Source organism: Trachypithecus francoisi, unplaced genomic scaffold, assembly GCF_009764315.1.
Source record: "Trachypithecus francoisi isolate TF-2019V2 unplaced genomic scaffold, Tfra_2.0 Contig01461, whole genome shotgun sequence".
NCBI classification, from domain to species: domain Eukaryota; kingdom Metazoa; phylum Chordata; class Mammalia; order Primates; family Cercopithecidae; genus Trachypithecus; species Trachypithecus francoisi.
The window spans coordinates 7,753,822-7,778,999 of NW_022681433.1; the positions used below are offsets into that span (position 1 = coordinate 7,753,822).

A 25,178-nucleotide genomic window follows, 5' to 3' on the forward strand; every position below is an offset into this window, starting at 1 on the left:
AGGACTCCCCGATATAAATCCTTAGTTTCCCTAGCACAAACACTTCACAGCCCTTAGGCACACAGCAGCTGGTGTGACCTCAGAGCTTTTGCTTTCTTTCTCTCTAGCCTGAAAGCATTGTCTTCCTGCTTTTTGAAGACCTACCCATCCTTCTTACTCAAGTTCAGTGTTTGCTTCCTGTGTTCTCAGCTCTCACTTGTTTTTTTCTATGAATTTCTATCCAACACTTTTCAACAGTATCCTCCTGTTACTTAATAGAGTAAGATAACACATGCAAACTTACTTGTGAAATCATTTTACAACAAACTGCAAGGTACTGTACAAATGAATGGGATGATTGTCAATTAGCACTTCATTGTTCCCAAAGTTAATACTATATCCTCAATTAGAATATAAGCCTTTTGAATATAGGGAGTTTACCTAATTCTTATCTTGCATTTCCCATAACTCTTAACCTATCATTGGATAATAATTATTTAATAAATATTTATAGGTTTATTAATTAAAGCAGTGGAAAAGATGTGATGGTCACAAAAGGAAGGAATAAAAGAAATGTCAGGAATGAGGGTGGGGCTGGGGAAGAAGCTCATTCATTCACTCAGCAACTATTGATTGGCCATCCGCTTTGTGACAGACCCTCTTCTAGATTGTAAGATTATAGCAGTGAACAAAAAAACCCAAAGTCCCTGCAAGAGAGTTTACATTGTAGTGGGAGGAGACCAACAAAAACTAAGATAATTAGTAAGATACAGGGTGTGTCAGCAGGTGACAAGTGCAAAGGAAACAGAAAAGCAGGATGGGGAGCAGGGAGTACGTGTAGTGGGGAGAGGATTGCTGATTTAGGGGAGGATGTCAGGGAAGGCGTCCCTGAATTTGTGACAATTAAGGACCCTGATGAAGAAATGAACTGTAAAGACATCTGGGATAAGAGCATTTCAGACAGAGGGAACATTCATTCGTTCAACATGGAGCACCTGTTATGTGCCAGGCAGTGTTCTAGGCCCTGGGATACTGTGATAAACAAGACAAAACCTCTGATTTCTGCAAGTAGATTCCACTGAAATGCAAATAAAGAAGGTGAATATAGTCTAATCTCCCTCCTGTCCCAAATGACTGACCACCTACCGTATGTCAGACATTAGCCTTGGAGGACACATAGATGAATAAGCATTCGACGACCTGAAAAAGATTACAGTCTAGTGGAGGATACACATGTTCTCTGGCTATTTCCGCTGCTTAGAATTTCTGCTAAAGGGCCAAGTTGACAAGAGGAACTAAACACCCATGCTTTCGTTTTAGCAGAACTCTCTAAAATGTTCTTCCCAGATGGATTTATCTATCTCTGCTGCTGTAGCCGTCGCTACTCTGCACGCTCATTCCCAACCCTTCACCTGCCTCTGTAAGACCAGAGAAACCTGAGGGAAAACGGCCACTGGTAGTAACTCGCAGGGAGATAACAGGCTCAAATTTTAAAATACACCCAGAATCAATAATTTCTTACTACTTTTTTACTGCTACCCCTGGTCCAAGCCACCATCATCTCTCACAATATCTTCTAGCAGATCTTCCTGATTCTACCCTTGTAGAATCATTCATTCCCAACACTGCAGCCAAAGTGATCCTTTCAAAACATAAGGAAGATCAGTCACTCTTCTGCTCAAAACATTGCAAGGACTTTACATCTTACTCATGGTAAAAAGGCAAAGTACTTACGATGGCCTTCGAGACCCTGTGTGATGCTCCCCTACTATTACTCGGTCCTCTTTTCCTACTGTGTGCCTACTTGCCCAGCCTTTCCTGGCCCACAGGCCTCCTTGCCAAGCACATCCCTGCCACTGGGCCTTTGTTCTAATGTTCCCTTTGCCCACAATGCTCTTTCCCCAAGAGAGTCACTTGGCTCCTCCCTCTGCTCTTCCAGGCCTTCCTCTAATCTCCCTTCACAGGGAGGCTGTCCTGGCCACTCTCCCCTGCAGGTACTCATGGTCCCCTTTTCTTGCAGTGTTATTTTCTACCACCGATCACCTTCTAACATACTAGATGTTTCACTTTTAAAAAATTGTCTATTGCCTGTCTCCCTTTGATCAAAAGTAAGCTCCAGGAGGGTAGAGATCCTTGCAAACACATAAAACATCACCCGGAACACTGTTCAATAAACACTATCAGTGTTTACTGGGACTGTTTGTTTATTTGTCTGTGTCCCTATCTAGAGGGAACCTTCGGAAGCCACTCACTGAGTTGCTTACCTTTGTGTTCCCAGAGCCCAGAGCAGGATGACATGAATGATAGCCCCTTTATAACTATGGAATGAACGAAGGAATTTCTCTACTCTAGCTTCACTTAGAGTAGGATCCATGGCCATTCTTTGTGTTTTCCATAATGCCTTGCTCAGAACTAGCTCTCAGTAAAGACTTAGGGAACGAACAAGCCCTCAATTTAAGAAATAAGGAGGACAGTACGATTCCAAGAGACAGGACGTCGTATTTCCAGGTGTCGCGCGTTGTCAGCTGCACCGGACAGTGAGGGCTTGAGGATGGCGCTGTATGGCAGGCACACCCGAATGCAGTTGAGAGTCTCAAGCTAGGGAATTGGGGTGGCCAACCTGGAGATCCATTCCTTATCTGTGAGGAATATCTGAGCCCCCTCTGGCCCATCTCAAGGAACACAGGCCATCATGGGAATCAAAACCCTTTGAGTTAAATGAAGGTTGCCAGATAGGGGTTGTTGTGGTTGGGCGGGGGAGTGTTAAGTAAACATGTGATACAAACAGCAGGCTTTTTGCAAGTGATGGCAGTTCTGCTGTCCAGTCTGCTGCCACTGAGTCATATGGGTCTCCTGTCCAGCCTGCTACCACTGGACCTTCCCCAGTAGGTAAGTCACCAGTAAAACTATGTCATGCTCGCAGTTCTGGGTCTCTTCTTTGGCCTCTATAACCTGCTGCCATCCCTGTTGAAGTTAATAGGGGTTCAGCACAACACATGGCTAACAGGTGTTCCAGAGATGGCACTCAAACACAAGATGTCTATCTTGATATTTTGAATTCCTACATAAGACTTCCAAAAATTCTTATGTTATTTGCTCTAAATTCTTTTTAAGCCGGGGTTTTTAAAAGTAGATTATACCCCAAATGCAAATTTTTACATTTGCATTTGGGGTATAATCTACTTAAAAAAAAACTCGGCTTAAAAAGAAACATCTTCTTTGAAATACAGACATTCTGTAAAGGCTGTAATACAATATGAGCAGAGCCACACTGGAGCTTGGCTTGCCCTGCCTCAGTTGCTGTGCATGCTCTGCTGACTGCAGACAGCCTGCACTTGGCCCAGCAGCACCAGGAATCTGCTGGGCTGAGGGCTACAGGAGATTATCAGTGCACATCCGTGAAAGGGCCTTTTTCTAAAACAAATTTTTAAAGGGGTAGATTATGATGGATGGACCCAGCATTAGGGTAATGTTATCAGAGATACTTTCCATTTCTGTCCTTTGTCAGAAGGTCAGATTATAATCAGGTTAGAACTAAACACAATGCTTTATTAATGTTTCATGAGTAAGTCAGTCGTAATAAACCTAGCTTCATGTGGATAAATTAGACCAATTCTTGATGTATAAACTTAATGACCTTAGAATTCATTGAAATGTCTACTAAAAGTATCTGTATGACTTTTCCAGATTTTCCAGTGAGAGTAAATTTTGTATTTCACAGCTCTTCAGTGAAACATAATTCTTGGCACTGTATTTACAAAACAAACAATTCTAACCAATTGTATATATGTTATTGTCCAAAACTTAAACAACGAAGTACTGCTTCATTTTTAAAAAATAAAAAAATGAAATTAGGTTGTAGACATGTAAAGTCTGTGACAAATGCATCAAATACCGGCTGTTCAATTGCTGGCATGCAATAATAAAGCTGGGCATTTAATCATCAATGACATCACTTTTTATAATATTTTGTCATCTTTGCCTTGAATTTCTTAATGACAGTTTGAAAGAAGAAGGAGGGAATACTCATAGATACAGAATACTAATCCATACAAAGAAATGGAAGTTTTTTTTACCACTGTGAATGTCATTTCTTCGGAATATATGACATTTTCATTTTATACTTTAGGTTCATCACAAAGAACTCTTTCAAATAACTGAAGATAATCCTAGTCAAAATTATAAATATACTAGAGCACATTTTCTCTAAACCTATTTCATAAGAACTAAATCCTGTATGAATTACCCAGCCAATATAAAGTTAGAAACTTTTAAAGTTACAAAACAACATAAAAAATAAAGCCTATATTAAAGGAATTTATGGAAAATTTAAATACCTGATATTTTATATTAGTACCTAGACTTTGTATATTACATAAATACTCATCAAATTAAACATTCCTTCAGCAAGTATGAACATATATAGATAACTGGTTAAACTTTTTAGTTTTACCACAGATATCTCACATTATTTCTGCAAGAGATCAGTATGATCATTTCCTAGCAGCAGGATAAGAAAACCGACCAGGAGTTGGAGCCACAGAAACTATGAAAAAGGTGCTATGAAGGAAAACTTCAAGTTGAAGCAGCACAGGAGACACTGAGAGAGGAGCGGGGGCAGAGTCATGCAGCCACATTTCACGAGATGTCTTTGCATAGCATTGATGCTTAAGACAGTTCTCAGAGGCAGCAGCGTGGGCTTGTCCTTTAGCTCTAAGTCTGAAGCAACTAAGAATGGCTGCTATAGGTGTTGTGGATACAGCTTTTTGTTGATACATAAGGTAGCTTTCCCTTTCTATTCTGTAGGCTTCCTTCAAGGAAAACCCAGAAGCACAACACAGAAACAATAAGCACTTTTCAAGTAAGGCATTCCTACATGCGATTCATTTCACCCGGCACTGCTTCCAGGTGATGCAGAGAACAAAGACTGGGGCAGTTTAATTATCCTGAATATGCAGAATTTTGCATAAAGCCTTTCGCTCCATGGCATAAAGGTTCAGTTCACAAGTCTTACCAGATTCATTAATTCCTATGATGAAATAACAGGAATTTGGTTTAGAATACAGGGAAACTGCAGTGCCTTGCTTCTTTCATTCCTTCATGAACACAAGTTGGAACTTACTACTTATTATTAAAATGGACTATTCATTTCTGAGAATGTTTTATATTTCCAGAGATGCACAATATGTATCTTTCATATATTAGTCAGTTGTAAAACTTAATTCTTTTGAATATGCGAGAGTAAATATTTGAGGAACAGTGGCTTCACTGAGCAATTCTTACAGTTCCTAGTGCGTTGCACACAGCTGGCTGGATTAATATGTAATTTACAGGGATGCTACACAGTGAGGCTTATTTTAAAGAAGCACACTTTGATTAAAGTCTGCTTATCAGCACTTCAGATGTTAAAAAGACAAGTTATAACAGGTAAGAAGTATATATAAACAGAAGTCAATTCTTAAACTGGCCATGTTAGTGTCAGGCGTAAATTATTTGCTATATTTAATTTATGTGCAATATAATACTCTGAGCAATTATAAATTTTAAAAATTGTTACTCAAAATTTGTATTCATATGTTTTATTCGCTCTTACAGAAAGAGGGAAAACCTACTTCAGAGTTTAAACTGTCTTTATAGTATAATATCATTTTTTCAGGCTATTCCTTTCAATGCATGATCTGTTAATTCTCTAAAACCCAAATGACATGAAACCATCTGGTGAGAATCAGGTTTTTTAAAGAGACTTTTTAAAAGAAAACCTGTGTATTGATCACACGTATACTGAGATAGACCAGAGTGTCACTGATGAAAACTGAATTTTAAATCTGGGTCACAATTAGGTGTTTGGAGGCCATCCAAGCACAGATACATACAGTTTGCAAATAACAAACAGGATATTCCAAAGTTTCTTTACAATTTGGTGATTGAAATATATATTGCAGTAGAAACGGTATTATTCTACTATGGTTTTGTTCGCAAGTCAATCTATAAATTATATTTAATTCAAACTACAGGTGGAATTTTGCAGACTTTAAGATGGAACTAGGGGACACCACATTGAGAGTTCCAACTTGTAACACCAAGCATGGTTAGTTAGAAAAGCACATGGGTTCAGACTTTCCATGAACCACTTTGCCTTCCTACGCCTCAGTCTCCTCATTCAAATAAAGGTGTATTCCAGCTCTAAAATCCCATGACTACAAAGCTTAGAATGTAAATAAATATCATTTCTTCCATTTGTAGAACTGAAGGAGGACACCATTCCTCTCATACCAGATGGGCAGAGGGAGCTGGTATTTCCTCAGCTGTAAGTCGAGGGCTTCCTGGCAGTGAAAGGAAGCCTAATGGGTGAGGGTGGAGAGTAAAAGATATAAAAACAGGGACCACAGACAGTCAGGTCCTAAAAGCTGCTGGGGCTGGACCATGATACTAATCTTGGATCAATTCTCATCTCTTCCTGTCTTCTGCTCACCCTATAGGACTGGCTTCTGATTTCCTTCTCTTCTCCTTCTCCACAGCTCCTCTTGCCACCACCACTTACCTATCCTGGAGACTGTGAATAAGAAACTGACACCTCGATAAGTTGGTGGTATTTGGCATGTAAATTTACCTCAATGGGGCCGAGCGTGGTGGCTCAGGCCTGTAATCCCAGCACTTTGGGAGGCTGAGGTGGGAGGATTACTTGAGCTCAAGAGTTCGAGACTCTTCCATCTCTATAACAAATTTAAAAAACAGCTGGGTGTGGTGGCATGCACCTGTGGTCCCAGCTACTTGGGAGGCTGAGGTGGGAGGATCACTTGAGCCCAGGAGTTCAAGGCTGCAGTGGTCACTGACTGCACCACTGCACTTCAGTCTGGGCAAGAGTGAGACCCTGTCTCAAAACAAACAAGCAAGCAAACAAACAAAAACAGCTAAAAATAGAATTACCATATAATCCAGCCATCCCACTAGGTATTTACCCAAAGGAACTGAAATCAATATGCTAAAGAGATATTTGCATTCCCATGTTCCCTGCAGCATTATTCATAATAGCCACGATATGGAAACAGCCTAAGTGTCCACCAACGAATGAATGGATTTTAAAAATATGGTATATATAAACAATGACATAATACTCAGCTTTAAAAAACAACAGGAAATTCTGTCATTTGTGGTAACATGGATGAACCTGGAGGATATTATGTTAAATAAAACAGGCCAGGCACAGAGACACAAATAATGTATGATCTCACTTACATTTGGAATCTAAAAAAGTCAAACTCATAGAAGTAGAGAGTAGAATGGTAGTTACCAGAGGCTGATGAGAGATATGGATAGGGAAAGGGGAAATGTTGGTCACTGGGTACAGTTACAGTTAGGAGGAATAAACTCTGGTGTTCCATTGCACAGCAAAGTGCAATAATCTGTCTATCTATCTATCTATCTATCTATCTATCGATCGATCGATATAGCTAAAAGAGAGGATTTTAAATGTTCTCACCACAAAGAAATGATAAATATTTGAGGTGATGGATATGCTAACTATTCTGATTTGTATACATATATCAAAACATCACAGTATATCCCAAAAATATAAACAATTATTGTCAATTAAAAATAAAACAAAACTTAAAAGATAACCATAATGCTTCAAAAAAGTTCTCACTTACGAAAACCTAGAAACTTCATTTATCAGAAAAGTTTATTTAGTTGGATTGCACTACCACCCAACACACTAGGTGAATGTAGCATTTTCTGCAGATACAGGTAGGTCTTGCTTGTTTAGCTTATACCAACATTAATTATTTGATGGTTTCTCATCAATAATACTTATTAGTTTTTCCTACATTCAAAACATTTGGGGTATCGTACTGCCTAGGGGATTTGTCTTTAAAAGCTAGATTGACTTTTCTATTTCATTTAGGCACATCAGTAATAAAATTATTAATTCTGGGGGCACACAAACTTCTTTGACTATGAAGGACACAAATTCTGTGTCTATAATGAATCACTAAATGTTTTATTAAAATAAGTCGAAAAATGTTTTAGCATTCAATAAACACATGAAGAGATGCTCAATATCATTAGTCACTAGGGAATATATATTAAAATTGTAGGCCAGGCTTGGTGGCTCACGCCTGTAATCCCAGCACTTTGGGAGGCTGAGGTGGGCAGATCACGAGGTCAGGAGATAGAGACCACCCCAGCTAACATGGTGAAACCCTGTCTCTACTAAAAATAAAAAATTAGCCAGGCATGGTGGTGGGCACCTGTAGTCCCAGCTACTCAGGAGGCTGACGCAGAAGAATGGCGTGAACCCGGGAGGCGGAATTTGCAGTGAGCTGAGATCGCGCCACTGCACTCCAGCCTGGGTGACAGAGAGAGACTCCATCTCAAAAAAAAAAAAAAAAAAAAAAAAAAAAATGGTAAAGAGATATTACCTCACATTCACTAGAATGGATGTAATTAAAAAGCAAAACAAAACAAAACAAAACAGGTAATAACAAGTGGGAGTGAGGATATTGAGGAACTGGAACTTTCATACATTGCTGGGCAATGCAAGGTCATTTTGAGAAACAGCTGGGCAGTTTCTTAAAAAGTTAAACATACATTTACCACATGACCTAGCAATTCTACTCCTAGGTCTATACCCCAAATAAATAAAAATGTATGTTCACATAGAAACTTATATATGACTGTTCATAGCAGCATTACTCAAAATTGCCAAAAAGTAGAAACAAATCAAATGTTCATCGACTGACGAATAGGTTAACAAAATGTGATATTCCACACAATGTGGTACTATTATGTAAAAAGTGGAGCAAAATATCAATAATACCAATACATGCTACAACATGGGTGAATCTCAAAAACCACTCAAAGAAGTCAAACCCAAAGACCACATTGTATAATTCCTTTTATATGAAATACACAGAAAAGGCAAACCTTTGGAGATAAAAAGTTGATCAGCAGTTGCCTTGGGCTGGAGGTGGGCAGGGGATCTTTCTGGGGTGGTGAAAATATTCTAAGATTAGACTGTGGTGATGGTCATATAACTGTTAAAATTTACTAAAAATCATTAAATTGTACACTGAAAACAAGTGAATTTTATGATATATAACTTATATTTTAATAAAGCCATTAAAAATGTTTTGGCATCATCTAAGTGACAGCAAGAAAGTGATTTTGTTACATTTATCAGTGCTTAGTTCTTTTTTATGGCTAACTAGTACTTCATAATATGGAGTTACCATAGTTTATTTTAGTTTGTTTATCCATTTACCAGGTGAGAAATATTTGGGTAGTTTCCAGTTTTTGACGAAAGCAAATAAAGCCATTATAAACATTAATGTACTCATATGAATATAAGTTTTCATTTTTGGGGGGCTAAAACCAAGGAGTAGGGTTGCTGGATTATATGGTTGGCGTGTGTTTATAGGAAACTACCAAACTTTTCTACCAGCAGGATAAGTGAATTTCAGCTATTGTGCATCTCTACCAGGGCTTGGGACGTCAGAGGTTTTTTTTACCCCCTTTTAATTTTTAAAGTCATTCTAATGTGTAATGGTAGTTTACTGTGGTTTCAATTCGATTAATTTTAATTTATGGATTAATTTTTGATATGAGGCATCTTTTCATGTGTTTATTTGCCATCTATATATCTTCTTTGCTGAAGATTCTTTTGCTCCTCCTTTAAAAAAATTAATTCTCTTAATTTTGTTATTTATTTTTGAGTGCTCTTTATATATTTTAGATCCTGGTCCTTTATTAGATGTGTTTTGAATTTTTTTTCTCATCCTGTGGCTTGTCTTTTAATTTTCTTACAGTAGTGATCAAAGAAGCTAAGTTTTAATAAAGTCCAGTGTATCAGTGTTTTCTTTTATGGGTTGTGCTTTTGTTGTCGTATCTAAAACATCTTTGCTAACATAAGGTCACAAAGATTTCCTCCTATATGTTTCTTTTAGATGTTTTATAGTTTTGGGTTTCAAACTTAGGTCCATGATCTATTTTGAGTTAATTTTTTTATATGGTGTGATGTAAGGACTGAAACCTTCCCCTTCCTTTTTTTGGATATAGATATCCAACTCTTCTAGCACCAATTTTTCCAGCACCATTTGTTGAGTGCCAATTTATCTTTATTTTGTTTTATTTTTTTGAGAGAGGGTATTGCTCTGGTGGAGTGCAGTGGCACAATCTCGGCTGGAATGCAGTGGCGCGATCTTGGCTCATTGCAGCTTCGACCTCCTAGGCTCAAACGATCCTCCCACCTCAGCCTCCTGAGTAGCTGGAATCACAGACACCGTGCCACCACACCTGGCTAATTTTTGTATTTTTTGTAGGGACAAGGTTTCACCAATTTATCTTTAAAGCCCGTTTTGCCATGTTTATTAATCAGGTAAAGCAAGGAACACAGCAGAACAGCTAAGAAGACAGCGTGAGCTATGAGCAGACTGGACCATAAAAGGAGGAAAAACTGTGGGGACCAATTTCTATAGCGAACAAATTATTTTTCAGCGGACGAATCTGGAGGCATTTGACCAATCACTTAGTCCACTGTTTCCTACGTCTGCATTTGGAAGCATCAGTGCAGACCTACTCCTAAGAAGAGCGATCACTGAGGACCTTTACTTCCACCTCTCTTTGTTATGACTTTGGTTCATTTACAGAGCAGGCAGCTTCTGTGGTCTTGGTAGAACGCTGACTAGCTGTGTTCCTATTTCCAAACAGCATTCTGCCCAGGCTTTCTCTATTTGGAGAAGTATTTACATGTATTATAATTGAGTACTAGTTAAAATACTTAGTTATGCTTGTTCTCACTGAAATTTGCTATTGGTAATGCAAGATAAAGGAGTTGTTACAAAAACTGAAAGGTGACATTCACACTATCTCTCCAACGAGCTATTTCTCTAATGGCTTCTTTTCAATACAAGAAAGTCTCTGCTTAAATAACTACAATAAGAAACTGATCTTAGATAACTGCTTTCAAAAATGCTAATGCCAAATGCCCTATTCTTTTCACAACACAATTTCGTTAATTTAGGCCTCTACTAGAAACTTAAGACAAGATGGTTTAGCTCATATACATGAGAGCCCATTTCCCCAATTTTTAAAAACATATGTCCTTTCCCTGTATCATAGTAAATCTTCCCACATCCTAAAACTTTCTTCTCAAACTTTTAGTCTTTTCTTAAGAAGGCAAATCCGTTTCCTAAAGTTATCTCTACACTGAATGGAATGGGTACCACTGAAAATAATACTCTCCTAGGAGGAAATGTGGCCTAGTTCTGGGACTGGGAAACAACAGTGGCCTCCTGCTCATCCAGTCTGCATCACTGCATGTTTAGAAGTCTAAAAAATGTCATATACATTTCTTGGTACATTATCAGTAAACATTACCAAATTAATAAATGTGAAATGTCCAGTGGATAATAAAGATAACTACTCTATTTTTCTTTAATGCATATTTAAGCTTGGTATACTTGCAATCTTTTATCTGTGAATGACCTGCATTAACCATGTTCATAATGTTAAAGGAAATAAATAAGTTCTCGATCGACAATTATTAACCTAAAAGTAGAGATCCAATAATCTCAAAGAATTTCACAGAGACAATATCAGATGTAGCTGGCATATTGGAAAGAGTATGGCTTGGGAGTTAAAACTATCCTGTACTTGAATCTGGGTTCTGCCATGGATAAATTATGAAACATGTCTGGCCTTCATGTTTCTTATCTGTAAAACAAAAGTTAAAATAAATCAAGTGCCAGCCAGGCGTGGTGGCTCACATCTGTAATCCCAGCACTTTGGGAGGCTGAGGCGGGCAGATCACGAGGTCAGGAGATCGAGACCTTCCTGGCTAACAACGTGAAATCCCGTCTCTACCAAATATATATAAAAAAAAAAAAAAAAAAAAGGAATTAGGTGGGCGTGGTGGCAGGTGCCTGTAGTCCCAGCTACTCGAGGCTGAGGCAGGAGAATGGTGTGAACCCGGGAAGTGGAACTTGCAGTAAGCCAAGATCGCGCCACTGCACTCCAGCCTGGGCAACAGAGCAAGACTCTGTCTCAAAAAAAAAAAAAAAAAAAAAAAAAAAATCAAGTGCCTTGCTTAATGCCTGACAGGTAAGAGGCACTCATTATCAGCACCCATACGACAATTCTGTTCAATAGTATGATAAACAAAAGCACTGGTCCAACAACTATTGGCTACTTTGCTTGCTTGAGTAAAGGATTCATTCAGTTTGACTAGTTTGTACTTAATAGACTATATGCTAACAGCAATGAGATTACTGCACCTCTATAATTCATTAATTCATTCATTTACTCAGAAATATTTACTGAACAACTAGTATGTGCCAGGCAGGGTTCTGAGCTCTGGAGCTACAATGGAATGATGTGCCTGAGAGATACTGATATACAGTGAGCTTGTAGGGTTGCATATGGAGAGCTGGTATCCTTACATTGATATTTATAGATAACATTCAAGTATGTAAGAATAATGTGGTGATGAAATACCAATTCTAAAAAGAAACAGAAATTTTCAGAAGTATATATTAGTAAAATATAAGTCATTCACATTAAAAATATAAATTGAAGAAATAAGCTATTGTTCAAGGGAACAGTATGAAATAACTGCATATATCTCAAAGTGCCAATTTAACAGATTGAGAAGTGAGAGAGATTGGCAATAAGACTTATGCAAAACATGAAATTTTCTAAAAAAAAAAAGAAGGGAGGAGACCAGATTGCAGATTATCTAGATGACGCTTTTAAGCGTTAGGTATATTACATCAGCAACTTTCTAAAATAAAGTACATTAAAAGTAAAGTATTTCTTAGAGACAGAAAATATAGCTCTAAAATACAAGAAAATATGTGACTGACAGTAAGGTCCAAAAGAAAAGTGACAAAAAAACGAGATGGGGGAGGAGAACCCCATGTTTTATGATTCTGTTTATATGAAATGTCTAGAATAGGCAAACCTATGGAGATATAAAGTAGATTTATGTTTGCCTTGGGCTAGCTGGGGGGGAATGGGGAAATCAGGAAAAATCGGAGAAGATGCTAAAAGGTATGGGATTCTCTATGAGGTGATAAAAATACTCTTAAATTGATTGTGGTGATGATTGCACAACTTTGTGAATGTACTAATATACATTATTATTTTTTTCACTTTAAATGGTGAATGATTTGCATAGCATATGAATTATACTTCAATTAAGCTATTTAAAAAAACAGGATTAAGGAATATGTGAATTCCCTCACAATGTGTGGACCTTATTTGAATTCTGATTCAAATAAATAAGCTGTAAAAACAAAATAAAATATATTTGTCAGACAGTTGGAAAAACTTGGGAGTGAATGAAACAGGGTTAAAAGTATATTTGGCGTCATTGGTTTTACTGATGTAATTCAACAGTACACTAGAGAGGCTGTTCTGTAAAGTGGTTTATTGTCATGTACTATAACCATGTTGGGATTAAAATCTCCTTAAATATGTGTAAAATGTACTAAAACTCATCAAATTCCCATACGTGAACATTCTATTTATACATTTCTCATTTGGACACTCAGATATCTGTACTACAGCTTAAAATAATGATGTTTTCTTTTGGGAGGCCCAGGTAGGAGGATTTCTTGATCCCTGGAGTTCAAGGTTAGTGTGCACAACATAGTGAGATCCTATCTTACAAAAAAAAATTTTTTTTAAAAATTAACTTGGCATGGTGGCATTTGCCTATAACCCCAGCTACTCAAGAGGCTGAGGTGGGAGGACTGCTTGAGCCCAGGCGTTTGAGGCTTTAGTGAGCTATGATTGCACCACTTCACTCCAGTCTGCGCAACAGAGTGAAACACTGTCTCCAAAACAAAACAAAAAAAACATGTTTTCTATTTCAGAATGTTTATACCCTAAGGTAGGTTTCACAATATAAACATCCCACATATAAATATGTTCTAAATAAATTTTTTGTTTTGAGTGTTTTTATAATTAAAAAAGTGTTCAGATTTAGTCAGTAGACAAAACTAAGAAATAGGCATTTATTTTAAGCACTTTAGAATACATTATATTAGTCAACAGATGCTCATCTGATTGCCTTCTCCTAAGGGAGCAAACATAACTGAATTACCATTGCTTTATCAGTCCTCATGAAAGGAAAATCCACTCTACAATAAGGAATGCCACCAAGACAACAGTAAAATGTTCTCCTTTTCACTTAAAATTTTAACCTTGTATTTACAGATGTTAAGTGGCAACTGGTAATATTATAGTAAAGAACAGGACAAAACAAAACTACGGAATATGTTAACTTACTGATGACTGCTCAAGCAAAAGCAAATCTCTCTTACCATCCTGTTGATCCGCACAAAGTCTTCAGGTTTTTTTGCCCAAGGGGGAAGATCAACATCATTTACCACTACTTCATCTTCTCTGACTCCAAGATTATATCCATTACTGTTGACAAACATCTCTGGTAGGTAGTAGAACTCTGGAATTAGTTCCTATCAGGAATAAAAATGAAGCATATTAAACAAACCACTTCATAAAAATCAGTTGAGTAAAAGTATTAACTTATAACTTATTAACTATAAATGGAATAAAATAATTTCTTAAAAGCAATATTTTATGAATTTATTCTATTCTATTCTTCATTTAATTTTATTTAAAGATCTGAGAAGATAAAGCATTTCTTGTGAACAATTCACTTGAAAATTTATGTTTATGATAGATGATATTTTAAAATGTTACCCATTTTCTATTTTATCCTCCCATACATTAATGAAGAGAAATGAGTATTCAAATTAACAACAGTTCACAATAGCATTAGAAAACAAATATGTAAAGCTATATAAACAAGTCTATGTTGTGTAAAATCTTTGTCTGAAAATTAATGAACTATCCAAATTAGAAATTAATTGCCAGTATTTGTAATAGATCACATATTTTCTACTTTTCCTTTTAATCTATACTGACAATTACAATATGTGATTTTTTATAAAGAGATTCATAGTTTTTTTGACTTGATAAAGTAAGTTATTTTTATATCAATCACTGAACACAATAAAAGAGATGATACATAATATGATAATCAGTTTTAAATATTTAATGCATGCCATAGAAATGACAGGTCCTCAATAAATTGGATGCAAAGACAACCTGTGTTACTTGTATGTAAGTGTAACATAAACAACTGGATTCAAGGCGAACTTGTGTGTGATATACAGTGTTTAATTTGAAGTTTATGTTACTTTCAATAAATCTGATATAGAAATGAACTGATTTTAATACCCTAAAAGTTTTTATTTGTTGCTGTTTTTTAAAAAGTAATTGTGAGAAAATTAAAACAAACTACTGTAGTTTTTATGTGTACCATCTTTATCATCTTTTTCCAAATATCAAGATAGGGTTGTGAGGCTACACATTTATTTGTGTAATATGATCAACACTGATGGCACGACACCTGAAACTTAAATCTGTAGTCTTTTCTAGGGATGCAGAGAAAAAATTAAAACACCACATACTGAGGTCTTCAAATAAACTGGATCCCTAACTTTCTAGAAAAAGCATACATAAAATCTTTCTCCTCATGAGTTCTCCCACTAAAACTAATATATATGTTTTAAGTGGGTGTTCATTTTAGTAATGCTCTGTGTGAAACTGATCATTACTCTTATGATGATCACTGTGAGCTGTAAGAAAAATATAAATGTTCATTTTCTCCAGCATTATGGGTGCATTGACAGGTCCATATAAATGATTTTTCCTGGATAAATGGAGCTTTGCTTTTTTAAGAATCACAGTTTTCTTCCATTTAAATAGAAATCTCTCTAAAATCCTTTACATGTTTCTCTGACATTTACTTATGCATATAGTAAAGGTTTTTAGTACCAGAAACTGTGATGGGTATTCAGGAAACAAAAAATGAACAAGACATGGCCTTACTGTTAAGTAATTCATAGTCTGGCCTGTGGGGCAGATGTAGAATCAGATGGTTACAATACACAACAGCAGCTGTGGAAGAAGGGAGCAGGGAGGAAAGAGCAGGGGATTCTGGGCAAGTCAGGAGAGACTTCATTGGAGATGGGACATTGGAGTTGGAGCATGGCTAAGACAAAAACAAAAAGAGGGGGCGGGGCACCCTCAGGGAGTTCTACGGGGTGGTGATGAACACAAGAGGAGAATAGGGTATATTGTGGGTAGATCAAGACAAGAGAGAGATGAGATGATAGGAAGTATATGAGACCAGATGATGAGAAAAGTTTTATGAAGGATAGGCTGTTTGGATTTTGTCGTACTGGTTTAGAAATTTTAAAAAACAGTTTTTAACACAGTCAAGTTTGTTTTACAGCAAGATACTGGGTGACAAAGTAAATGAGAGATTGGAAAATGGGGAGATGTGGTGTGTATGCATGTGTAGGGAGGAGAAAGAAAGAAGGACAACTGCTAAGTGTGGAGAAAAAGGGGCCCTACTGTGGAACTTAATCAAAGAGGGGAAATCTGCAACAGAGCCAAAGAGAGGGATTTAGATGGCTCACATTAAGAGCCAAATGTGTATCAGCAATAAACTATGTACAAGACCTCAAGGTCACAACGAAAAAGGAAAAGAGAATTCTAGTGGAATTAATACAAATTAATATAATTTTTCAATGACTCCAATATTAACGGGGAAATGGAGAAGAGGCTGCAAGAAAAACCATACGGTAGAAAACACGTTTATTTGCCAAAAATCATACAGTTGAATTCAGGGATAAGACAGGCTAAAGGGCGCTTCAGCAGTGACGGTTCTATCAGCAATGACTATCATGAGTTTGATTTCCAGGCGGGGAAAACATGACAGTGTTTATCAGTCAAGGAAGGAGCAGTTTGGTATGATCGCTGACTGGAGAGTAGAAGTAAAGGATCATTGCTGTTCTCACGTATTGGCACCCAATCAGAAATCTGTATTATTAATCTTCAGACTTCAATGTATTAACAAAATATATAGTTTCTTCTGCTCTTACTCTCACTGTTTGGGAAAACATGAGGAATCAGTAAAAGGTGCAGAGAAGGCAAAGACTGTTGCTATTTGCATATGACCTGGTCTTCATATGACACAATAGCAATAACACCCTAAAGAGTCCAAAGTGGGAGGGAACGTAAGCTTGTGCAGCTGCTCGGTTGGAAGCGTGATTTATATGTACTAGACTCACATAAATCAGGTATTTCCCTTCCTGCCTTTCATCAGTTAGTTGTGCTCATGTCCTATCTCTATAACGAGGCTACAGAAGCTTCCTTGAGGGCAGAGAGGAACGTATATATCTACATGTATATAGTAAAATACATTTAGTTTTATTTAAACAACTCAAATAGTCTTAATTTATCTTACACCATCTTGGCACTCTATAATGTTTTTCATATATTATTTCCCATTCTTTCCTGTATAAAATACGTGGTCATTATTAACTTACCACTACAATGCGATTTCACTGAAAGTCATTAAATTAGATTCACAAAGGCGCAAGAAACATAGGATGTCATATTTATGGTGAATAAAATTTGGGAAAATGCAATTTTAGTGTGAATAAAATCTGGGCAAATGCTAAGTTCTGAGCCTATTTTGTGAGGTTTACGTTTTGTTGGATCCTTCGTAGCTCTCGGTGCTATACTTTGCATGCAGCAGGTGCTCATTAAATATTAAACTATTACAGATATTGGATGAAGTTACTTTAATAAGACTAGAAATCTTCTGGGGAATATGCAGATGGTTGGAAAAATGCCTCAAGATGGGGAAAGAGTCAATGAAGGACTTTATTAAATAAAAGGAAAAGGATATCAACCCTGACATGGAATCTGCCTTTTAAGGGGAAACTTTTCTGTTTAAAAAATGTTACCTTGTTTATTTTCCAGTTATATTGAAAAGACCCAGAAGTATAAAATAGCCCAATTTAAATACAGAAAAAGTTGATTTTAAATTTGCCATCAGAATTGTTCTCAAACTGCAGAAGTGGCAGAAGAGTAATTTCATTTTCATTTAGGCACTAACAGCTGGCCTCCACCAAAGAACAAGGCAGGCCTAGAAAGATCTGTCTTGATGGTTCTTTAGAAGGGCAGGAGGAAAAATACTCCAGTAAGAACATTCAAGGAGGCCCTAACTGGGGCTAGTCATAGAAAGAAGTAGTGTTACCAGGGCCTACAGGACAACCTCCTAAGTAAGGATGTTTTTTTTTTTTTGGCTCCATTCTTCTCAGGCCACCCCAAATGTGGTCATAAATTAGGGCATTAACTAAGAGGCTGATGTTAAGATGTTAGAGGCTTGATGTTTGAAGGGACAAAGAAACTCTCCCAGATTTCTCATAATGGAAACAATCACTAAACAGACATGTTTTAAACACAGACAGAAACTCCTGAAGCACAGCGTATTTGCAGAGCCCCTAGAGGTTTCAAAACACCAGAGCTATCAGTGACTAAAGCTCTCTGAACCTGAAGTCCAGAGTTGGGGATAGTTTGGAGTTTTCTGAAGGGGATAGAAGAGGAAGTGAAATTACAAGAAGTCTAGGGAGAAGTAGCTGAAGCAGCAGAGGGGGGAATTTTTTTTTTTTTTTGGTCTCAGTGTTATTGTTTTACAATCTTGTTTCAAACAGCAATTTTTATTTAAAGTTAGTATGTAAACACAAGACGTTAGTATAATTTATATTCACAATTCCATTATTGAAAAGATTTGTTGTTTTAAAAATATAAACCAAAGAATATGAGCGTTTCATTTCTTTGATTCAACTGGTTATGTGCAAGAAGATGACAATTACCACATTTGTGCTCCGAGGCCAGGAATCACCTTAAGTGTTACCTGTGGTCATTCTGTTCTAAAACAGCAGGTAACATTTATGTTGGTAACTTTCTATGTTTTGGCACTGTTCTAAGTGCTTTACATATATTTTCTTAATCTTGACAAAAAGTTTGTGAAGTAGGTATTCCCACTTTATAGACATGAACACTGAGGTAAAGATTGGGTGGATAATTTGCTAATGGTTGCACTGCAAATAGGTGGTAAAGCCAAAAATCAAACCCAGACACTTTAAATCCAGGTTTCCTGCTCTTACGTTCTGTATTCTGCCTTTTAAAGTAACAATCCAGTCTTTTTTTTTCTTTAAGATGAAATCTCACTCTGTCGCCCAGGCTGGAGTGCAATGGCATGATCTCAGCTCACTGCAATCCCACCTCCCGGGTTCAAGCGATTCTTCCGTCTCAGCCTCCCGAGTAGCTGGAACTACAGGCGTGTGCCACCGCACCAGGCTAATTTTTGTATTTTTAGTGGAGATGGGGTTTCATCATATTGGCCAGGCTGGTCTCGAACTCTTTAATTCGTGATCTGCCTGCTTCGGCCTCCCAAAGTGCTGGGATTACAGGAGTGAGCCACGGTGCCCGGCCACAACCCAGTCATTCTATATGAGTTTACTGTTTTAATTTTCTGCAGAGCAATGATAATTTTCTCTATTTATTGCTGTATGCTTGCATGTCTCATCATAATAGAAATCCCAAGAAAGTAGGGACCTTGTCTATTTTGCTAAAACTGGTGCCTAACATATAATACGTATTCCGTAAATATTTGTGAAATTAAAAATGAATCAAGATTACTGTATGTTTACCATATCCTAAATTCCAGGCATTGAAATGTTGATTAAAAACTTTACAGGCCCTAGATTCCAAAGTATGTTTCTTTCTTTTTTTTTTTTTGAGATGCAGTTTTGCTCTGTCACCCAGGCTGGAGTGCAGTGGTGCGATCTCGGCTCACTACAACCTCTGCCTCTCAGGTTCAAGCGATTCTCAAGCCTCAGCCTCCTGAGTAGCTGGGATTACAGGTGTGTGCCACCACAGCTGACTAATTTTTGTAGTTTTTAGTAGAGACAGGGTTTCGCCACGCTGGCCAGGCTGGTCTCAAACTCTTGATCTTAAGTGATCTGCTTACCTCTGCCTTCCCAACTGCTGCGATGACAGGCATGAGCCACCATATCCGGCTCAAAGCGTATTTCTTAAAGAAGAGGAACCTCATGGCTACCAGTGAGTTGAAGATAAAGGGGGTAGCTGGGCAGGCAGCAGCACTGGGATTGTCATTTCTTCTACCAGGGAAGGGCTACTTTATAGACATCCGAATCAAACAGGTCTGAGTTTAAATCCAGACTTCTTGCTAGTCTAGGCAGCTTTCTTAACCTTTTGACAGAAAGTTTCTTGATATGCAACATGGTGGTGATGTCAGCAATGAACTCGTAGGGTAGATGTCAGGACTAAATTAAATAATGTTTACAAAACAATACATTTCAAACTTTATATAAAATATACTGTAGAAGATATTTGGTCTCAATTGTTTTTAGGGGCACAGATCAAAAATATTACTTCTGAGTTTAGAGTCTACCCAGTACCAAAGTGCATCCTGTCATTCAGTTAAAAAGTTCTGTCACTTTGGATGTTTGTGTTTCAATGAATAGCTATGTAGACAGTTCAGATGATGCAAGTATTTTTAGCAAATATGAGGAAAAAAAATAGCTTACAGCAGTCTGAGTTATGTGAGGCATGCAAAAATTCATCAGGTCCAGAGACGTGCGTGTGGGACTTCAGTCACTCACGCCACCTCCTCAACCCAAACCTGGGGAGCAACTGTCTAAAAAGGCATTTTGTTTCTGACCAGCCACCTTACCCATTATCTTCATGTTCCTGAAATCGGTGATACAGAGAACAATGTATATCCACTGGCTTATCTTATTTTAATGCAAATTCTTGGTAAGCAATTTAGGACCTGCCTCTTCTTTTTTTTCTTAAAAACCCATTTACGATTGCTGCTAATCGGAGTGTTTACTCAGGGCTACTTGAACCTGTGTTACAGGGTGACCATTCTCAAGCTTTGAGCTCAAACAAACTTTACACTTAATCATATTTTCTGAATATGGTTATTTAAAGTTGACATATATATGGACTGACATATATAACCTAAACTAATCAGATGTATTTTATACATTGCTTGCTCATGAGATTTTGGTCTATGTCTAGACGCACACTCAGACAGTAGAGAATGGTACAAACCAAACTAGTACTTAAAATATTTTTAAAATCGGTAACTCCCAGAGCTTTCTTATTGTAACAGTCCTCCCATCCCACGAGCGAGCCCTTTGGCATCTCCACTTTACTCCTCCCATAAAGAGGTGGAGTCTATTTCCCCTCTCTCTGGATATGGCCTGGTTTGTTTCAACACACAGAATGTGACAAGGTGACACTGCAAGGCTTCTTAGGGCAGCCTAAGAGTTAAGAGGCCTGGCAGCTTTTGTTTCAGTCCTCTTAGAAGCCAGTTGCCACATGCAATAGTGTGGCTCCCTTGCTAGAGAAACATATGATACAGACAGACATGCCCAGGCAGTTCCCGGCTGTTCCAGGCATCTCAGATGAGGCACAAGACATGTGAGCAAAGCCACTGTGGATTCTGCCGCCCAGTCAAGCTGCCCCACTGTCTCTGTGTGGCTTAGAGGTTAGCTGTCCTTTTTGAGCCTTAACTCTGATTGCATAATTGTCAATGAATAAATAGTTGTTTTAAGCCTATAGGTTTTGGGGTGATTTGTTACAAAGTAATAAATGACCACAACAGAAACTGAATCCTCAAAGTGGAGTGTAAAGTAATAAAAAGAATTTAACACATGATTCTGGCTTGGGATGAGGCAGCAGGCAGAAGTGGGAGGGGTGGTGAGGAGCCTAGTGGGGTCTGGAAGATCAGCAAGGAAGTTGTTATTGGAAGCAGTCCCTCTTACGTAGTGGTGGAAAATTACCATTGTCTTCTGCAAAAATTTCAAAGACAGAAGAAGTACCTAATAAGCATATGCTTCTGACTAAGAAGATTTCCAGGCAGAATGCTGAAAGTGACCAGTGGTTTCATCTAATGCTGTAAGCTATGCAAGAGAGATAAGCTATGCAAGAGAGAGATGAACTCAGGAAGAAACTGTTCAGTTCTGAAGCGGTATTTCAAGAAATAGAAGGGCCTAGAACACTCTCTTCAGTTGGCAAAAGATTCTCAAAATAAGACATAGGTTCAAGATGAAGATCAATTCCAAGGTGCTACAAGTAAAATATGGCCACAGAATAAAGCTCAAATCAAAGGTGTGGCTGTAAAACCCTTTTATAAAAGTTAAAATTTCAGGTAGTGTTTTTCAGACTTGCTCAGCTACACAGAGTGATTCGCTAGAGAAAGGGATTCTTAGGGCATTATAAACAGTATCCTAATTCACAGCTTGAAAGAGAGAATCCTGTTCCAAAAGGATTTGTGAGTATTAGCTTTTTCTAATTTGATACACAGAAAGGCTACACAGTTTTAAAGCTGCTGTACCAACTTGGGCATATGAGGCTTTGGCCCTAACTTTCTCTGGTCAGGAAGCATGCAGAGAAAGATACTCAGCTGCAAACCATGGTTATTTCTTCTGGAAACAAAAGAATTATTCAGAGGGCAAAGCCGATGTCCCACAGGAAGTAACCAAGAGCCACAGAAAATAATGAATTAGGGAGCCAAACCCAGATAACAGACCTGGGCCCTAATCCATGGACAGTCCCTGTCCCTGCAGTCTGGGTAATCGGCAACTTGTTCCTGGCTGGGTTTCAGAACTGCTATGAACCATTAACTGCTGTGTTCCTTCCACATTGTCCCCCTTTTGAATGGAGTATCTACTGAAGTTTCACTGTTCTGTCTTACCACCACATGTTGGGTGTACATGGGACAGATAATTTGTCCCTTTAGTTCCCAGGTCTCCAAATTAGGAATTGCTGTGCCTTATCTGTATGTGGAGCTTACATAGACATTGAGATACCAGGTTTTCAGTCTGATACAAATACTGGGGTGGGACTTATGGGGAACAAGTTGAGTATATTTTACATGTAGGATGAATGTGAATTTTGACCAGAGAGAGGACTGTGGTAGATTGTCTCCGAAGAAGGGCACAGTAATCTTTCCACCCTCAGTGTCCTCTTGAAATGTGACTTTGACACTCATCTCATCAAGAAGTGGAGTCTGTGTCTACTCTCTCTTATTCTGGGCCAGCCCCATGACTTGCTTTGAGCAGTACAATGCTGTGGAAGTAACTTGATGTGACTTCCAGGCCTAGGCATGAAGTGGCCTTGCAGCTCCCATTCTTAAAATCCTCTTGGATATGAAGCATCTTAAATAACTGGACAGACTCTGTGCTAGTACTGGCTTTCTCTTTACCTGCCTGAGTGTGAACTTAGGTGAGTTACTTAATATTTGTGAACCTCCTTTACAAAATAGGGACAATGACTGCTACCTCATAGGATTGTTTCAAGGACTGTATCAAACAACCAACAAAAAACATGTTTGAAAACTATTCAGTATTATTTTAAAAGATGGGTTTATTTTTAAAATGTGTAAGTGTACTCCTACAGAGGCACATTAGACACTAGATTGCCTCCTTAAGATAACTGCTGTTCTGCTGACTCTCTTCCCATTGAAAAATTTTTATTAATCAGCTTCTTTTTAAGGAAAAAGTCCAAGTAGTTTAAAATTTCCTGAATGACAAACAGTGCAGAAAAACACCAAATATTACTAAAGAAATGGCAAAATGAACATTATAGCAGGCATTTTGTGTCTATAAATGTGATTCCTACTTTATTTTAGCAGTTACACTAAAACTCCATGGTATAATTAATAGTATTATATACATTCTGTCAAAAAATAAGAACATATCCTCAAATGCAATTTCTAATTTATAAGCTTATGACAAGTTCAAGCTGCTGAGAAATTGGACCTGAAAGTATGTCTTAAAATGATAGAAGACCACTATTAACACTATCATAATTGTATACCTACTGCATCAAATCTGACATTTCAGCTTAATATATTTTGTTGAGAGAGCATACCATTTTATGGTTTCCTAGTGAAATCAAATCCGATCCAGACGTTTTCACTTTTCTAATATAATTCATTGCAAGGTTTTAAAGCTGCCATCTCTTTTCTTCCTTTTTTTTCAAAAGACTGATGCCCTGGCATTCATTAATTCCACAAGAGCTCATAATGGGTCAATGAGTCAGTGGCGAGCACCTCCATTAACTGTATTAATTTACACTATGTCACCTTAATGACATTTTGTCACAGCTACCTTTTCTGACATCTACATAGCTATTCAAAAAGTAATATAACAACTTTTGAAGGCATTAAGGAAAATTAGTGTAAGAACTTCAGTAAGTTGAATGTCATTGTTACCAAGATTAGGCTAGAGGAAAGAAATTCAAAAAATAATAATAAATAAAAACTAACTGATCTGACTCAACTCCAGAGACCTCTCTCCTGAAAGGTCACTTCAGCAGCACTCCTTCTTCCCAGCTTGCGTTCATTAGCACAGGAAGAGACTGACATTAATAGAGACAGACAGAATAAAACCATCTACTGCATCCTAGTTCTCTCCTATATGATTAACTGACTAAGTTAGTAGACATTGCAGAGATACTTGTCTTCTCTGGAAGTGGAAACACACTTCCTTAAAAAATATATCAAATGCTGTGTTTTAACAGCCTAGAAATAAGAAATAAAAACTTTAGGTTTTAACACACAAGTAGCAAAACAATTACTACTCTTAGCAACATATTTTTATCTGATACATCAGGTTTAATCATGAATTCAGAAGATTTTCAAGTTAGCACTAGTTATTACCCAAAAGTCTTATCTTCTCTTTAACACTCTGGTCATGAGGACCCCAAATTCTGATGCTATAAAGGAGAATATAAATATATTTGACTGGACACACACATACATACACACACACGCACACGCACATACGTACATGCACACGCACTCACACACATTAAACGAACCATAACAAAGCTAAGATGACTGAGAAACCCTACTTGCAATGGAACCTTCTGCAATTTCAAAGATCTTTTTCAAATCAGTAAGAGAAAGACATGTGACCCAACTGAAAAATGAGCAAAAGACAGGAGTCAGTGTACAGGTCAATAAGTACATGAAAAATGCTCAACTTCACTAAAAAAAAAATGCAAACTAAAACAAAGATAACTTAGCTTTTCACTTGCCAGACTCACAGAAGCTCCATTGTTTAATACAATAGTGATGACGGGTGTAGGGTGTACGGGGAAGGAGGTACCCTTGCACACTGCTGTAAGGGAGTGAATTTTCATCTTTGAGGATGATGGTTTGGCAGTATTTTAAAAAATAAAAAAACGTATATTGTCTTTGAGCCATCAGTCCC

The 25,178-nt window shown here is 37.6% G+C and overlaps 1 protein-coding gene across 8 annotated transcripts in view; it reads right to left on the reverse strand.

The window, feature by feature from the left end:
* The window catches only part of NBEA (neurobeachin), a 786,519-nt gene that overhangs the window by 72,788 nt on the left and 688,553 nt on the right, over positions 1–25,178 (reverse strand). For all 8 annotated transcript variants that reach the window (XM_033235426.1, XM_033235381.1, XM_033235435.1 and 5 more), the window contains one exon: positions 14,304–14,456. In XM_033235426.1, the coding sequence (XP_033091317.1) occupies positions 14,304–14,456 (153 nt within the window). The remainder of the gene's footprint in view (positions 1–14,303; positions 14,457–25,178) is intronic.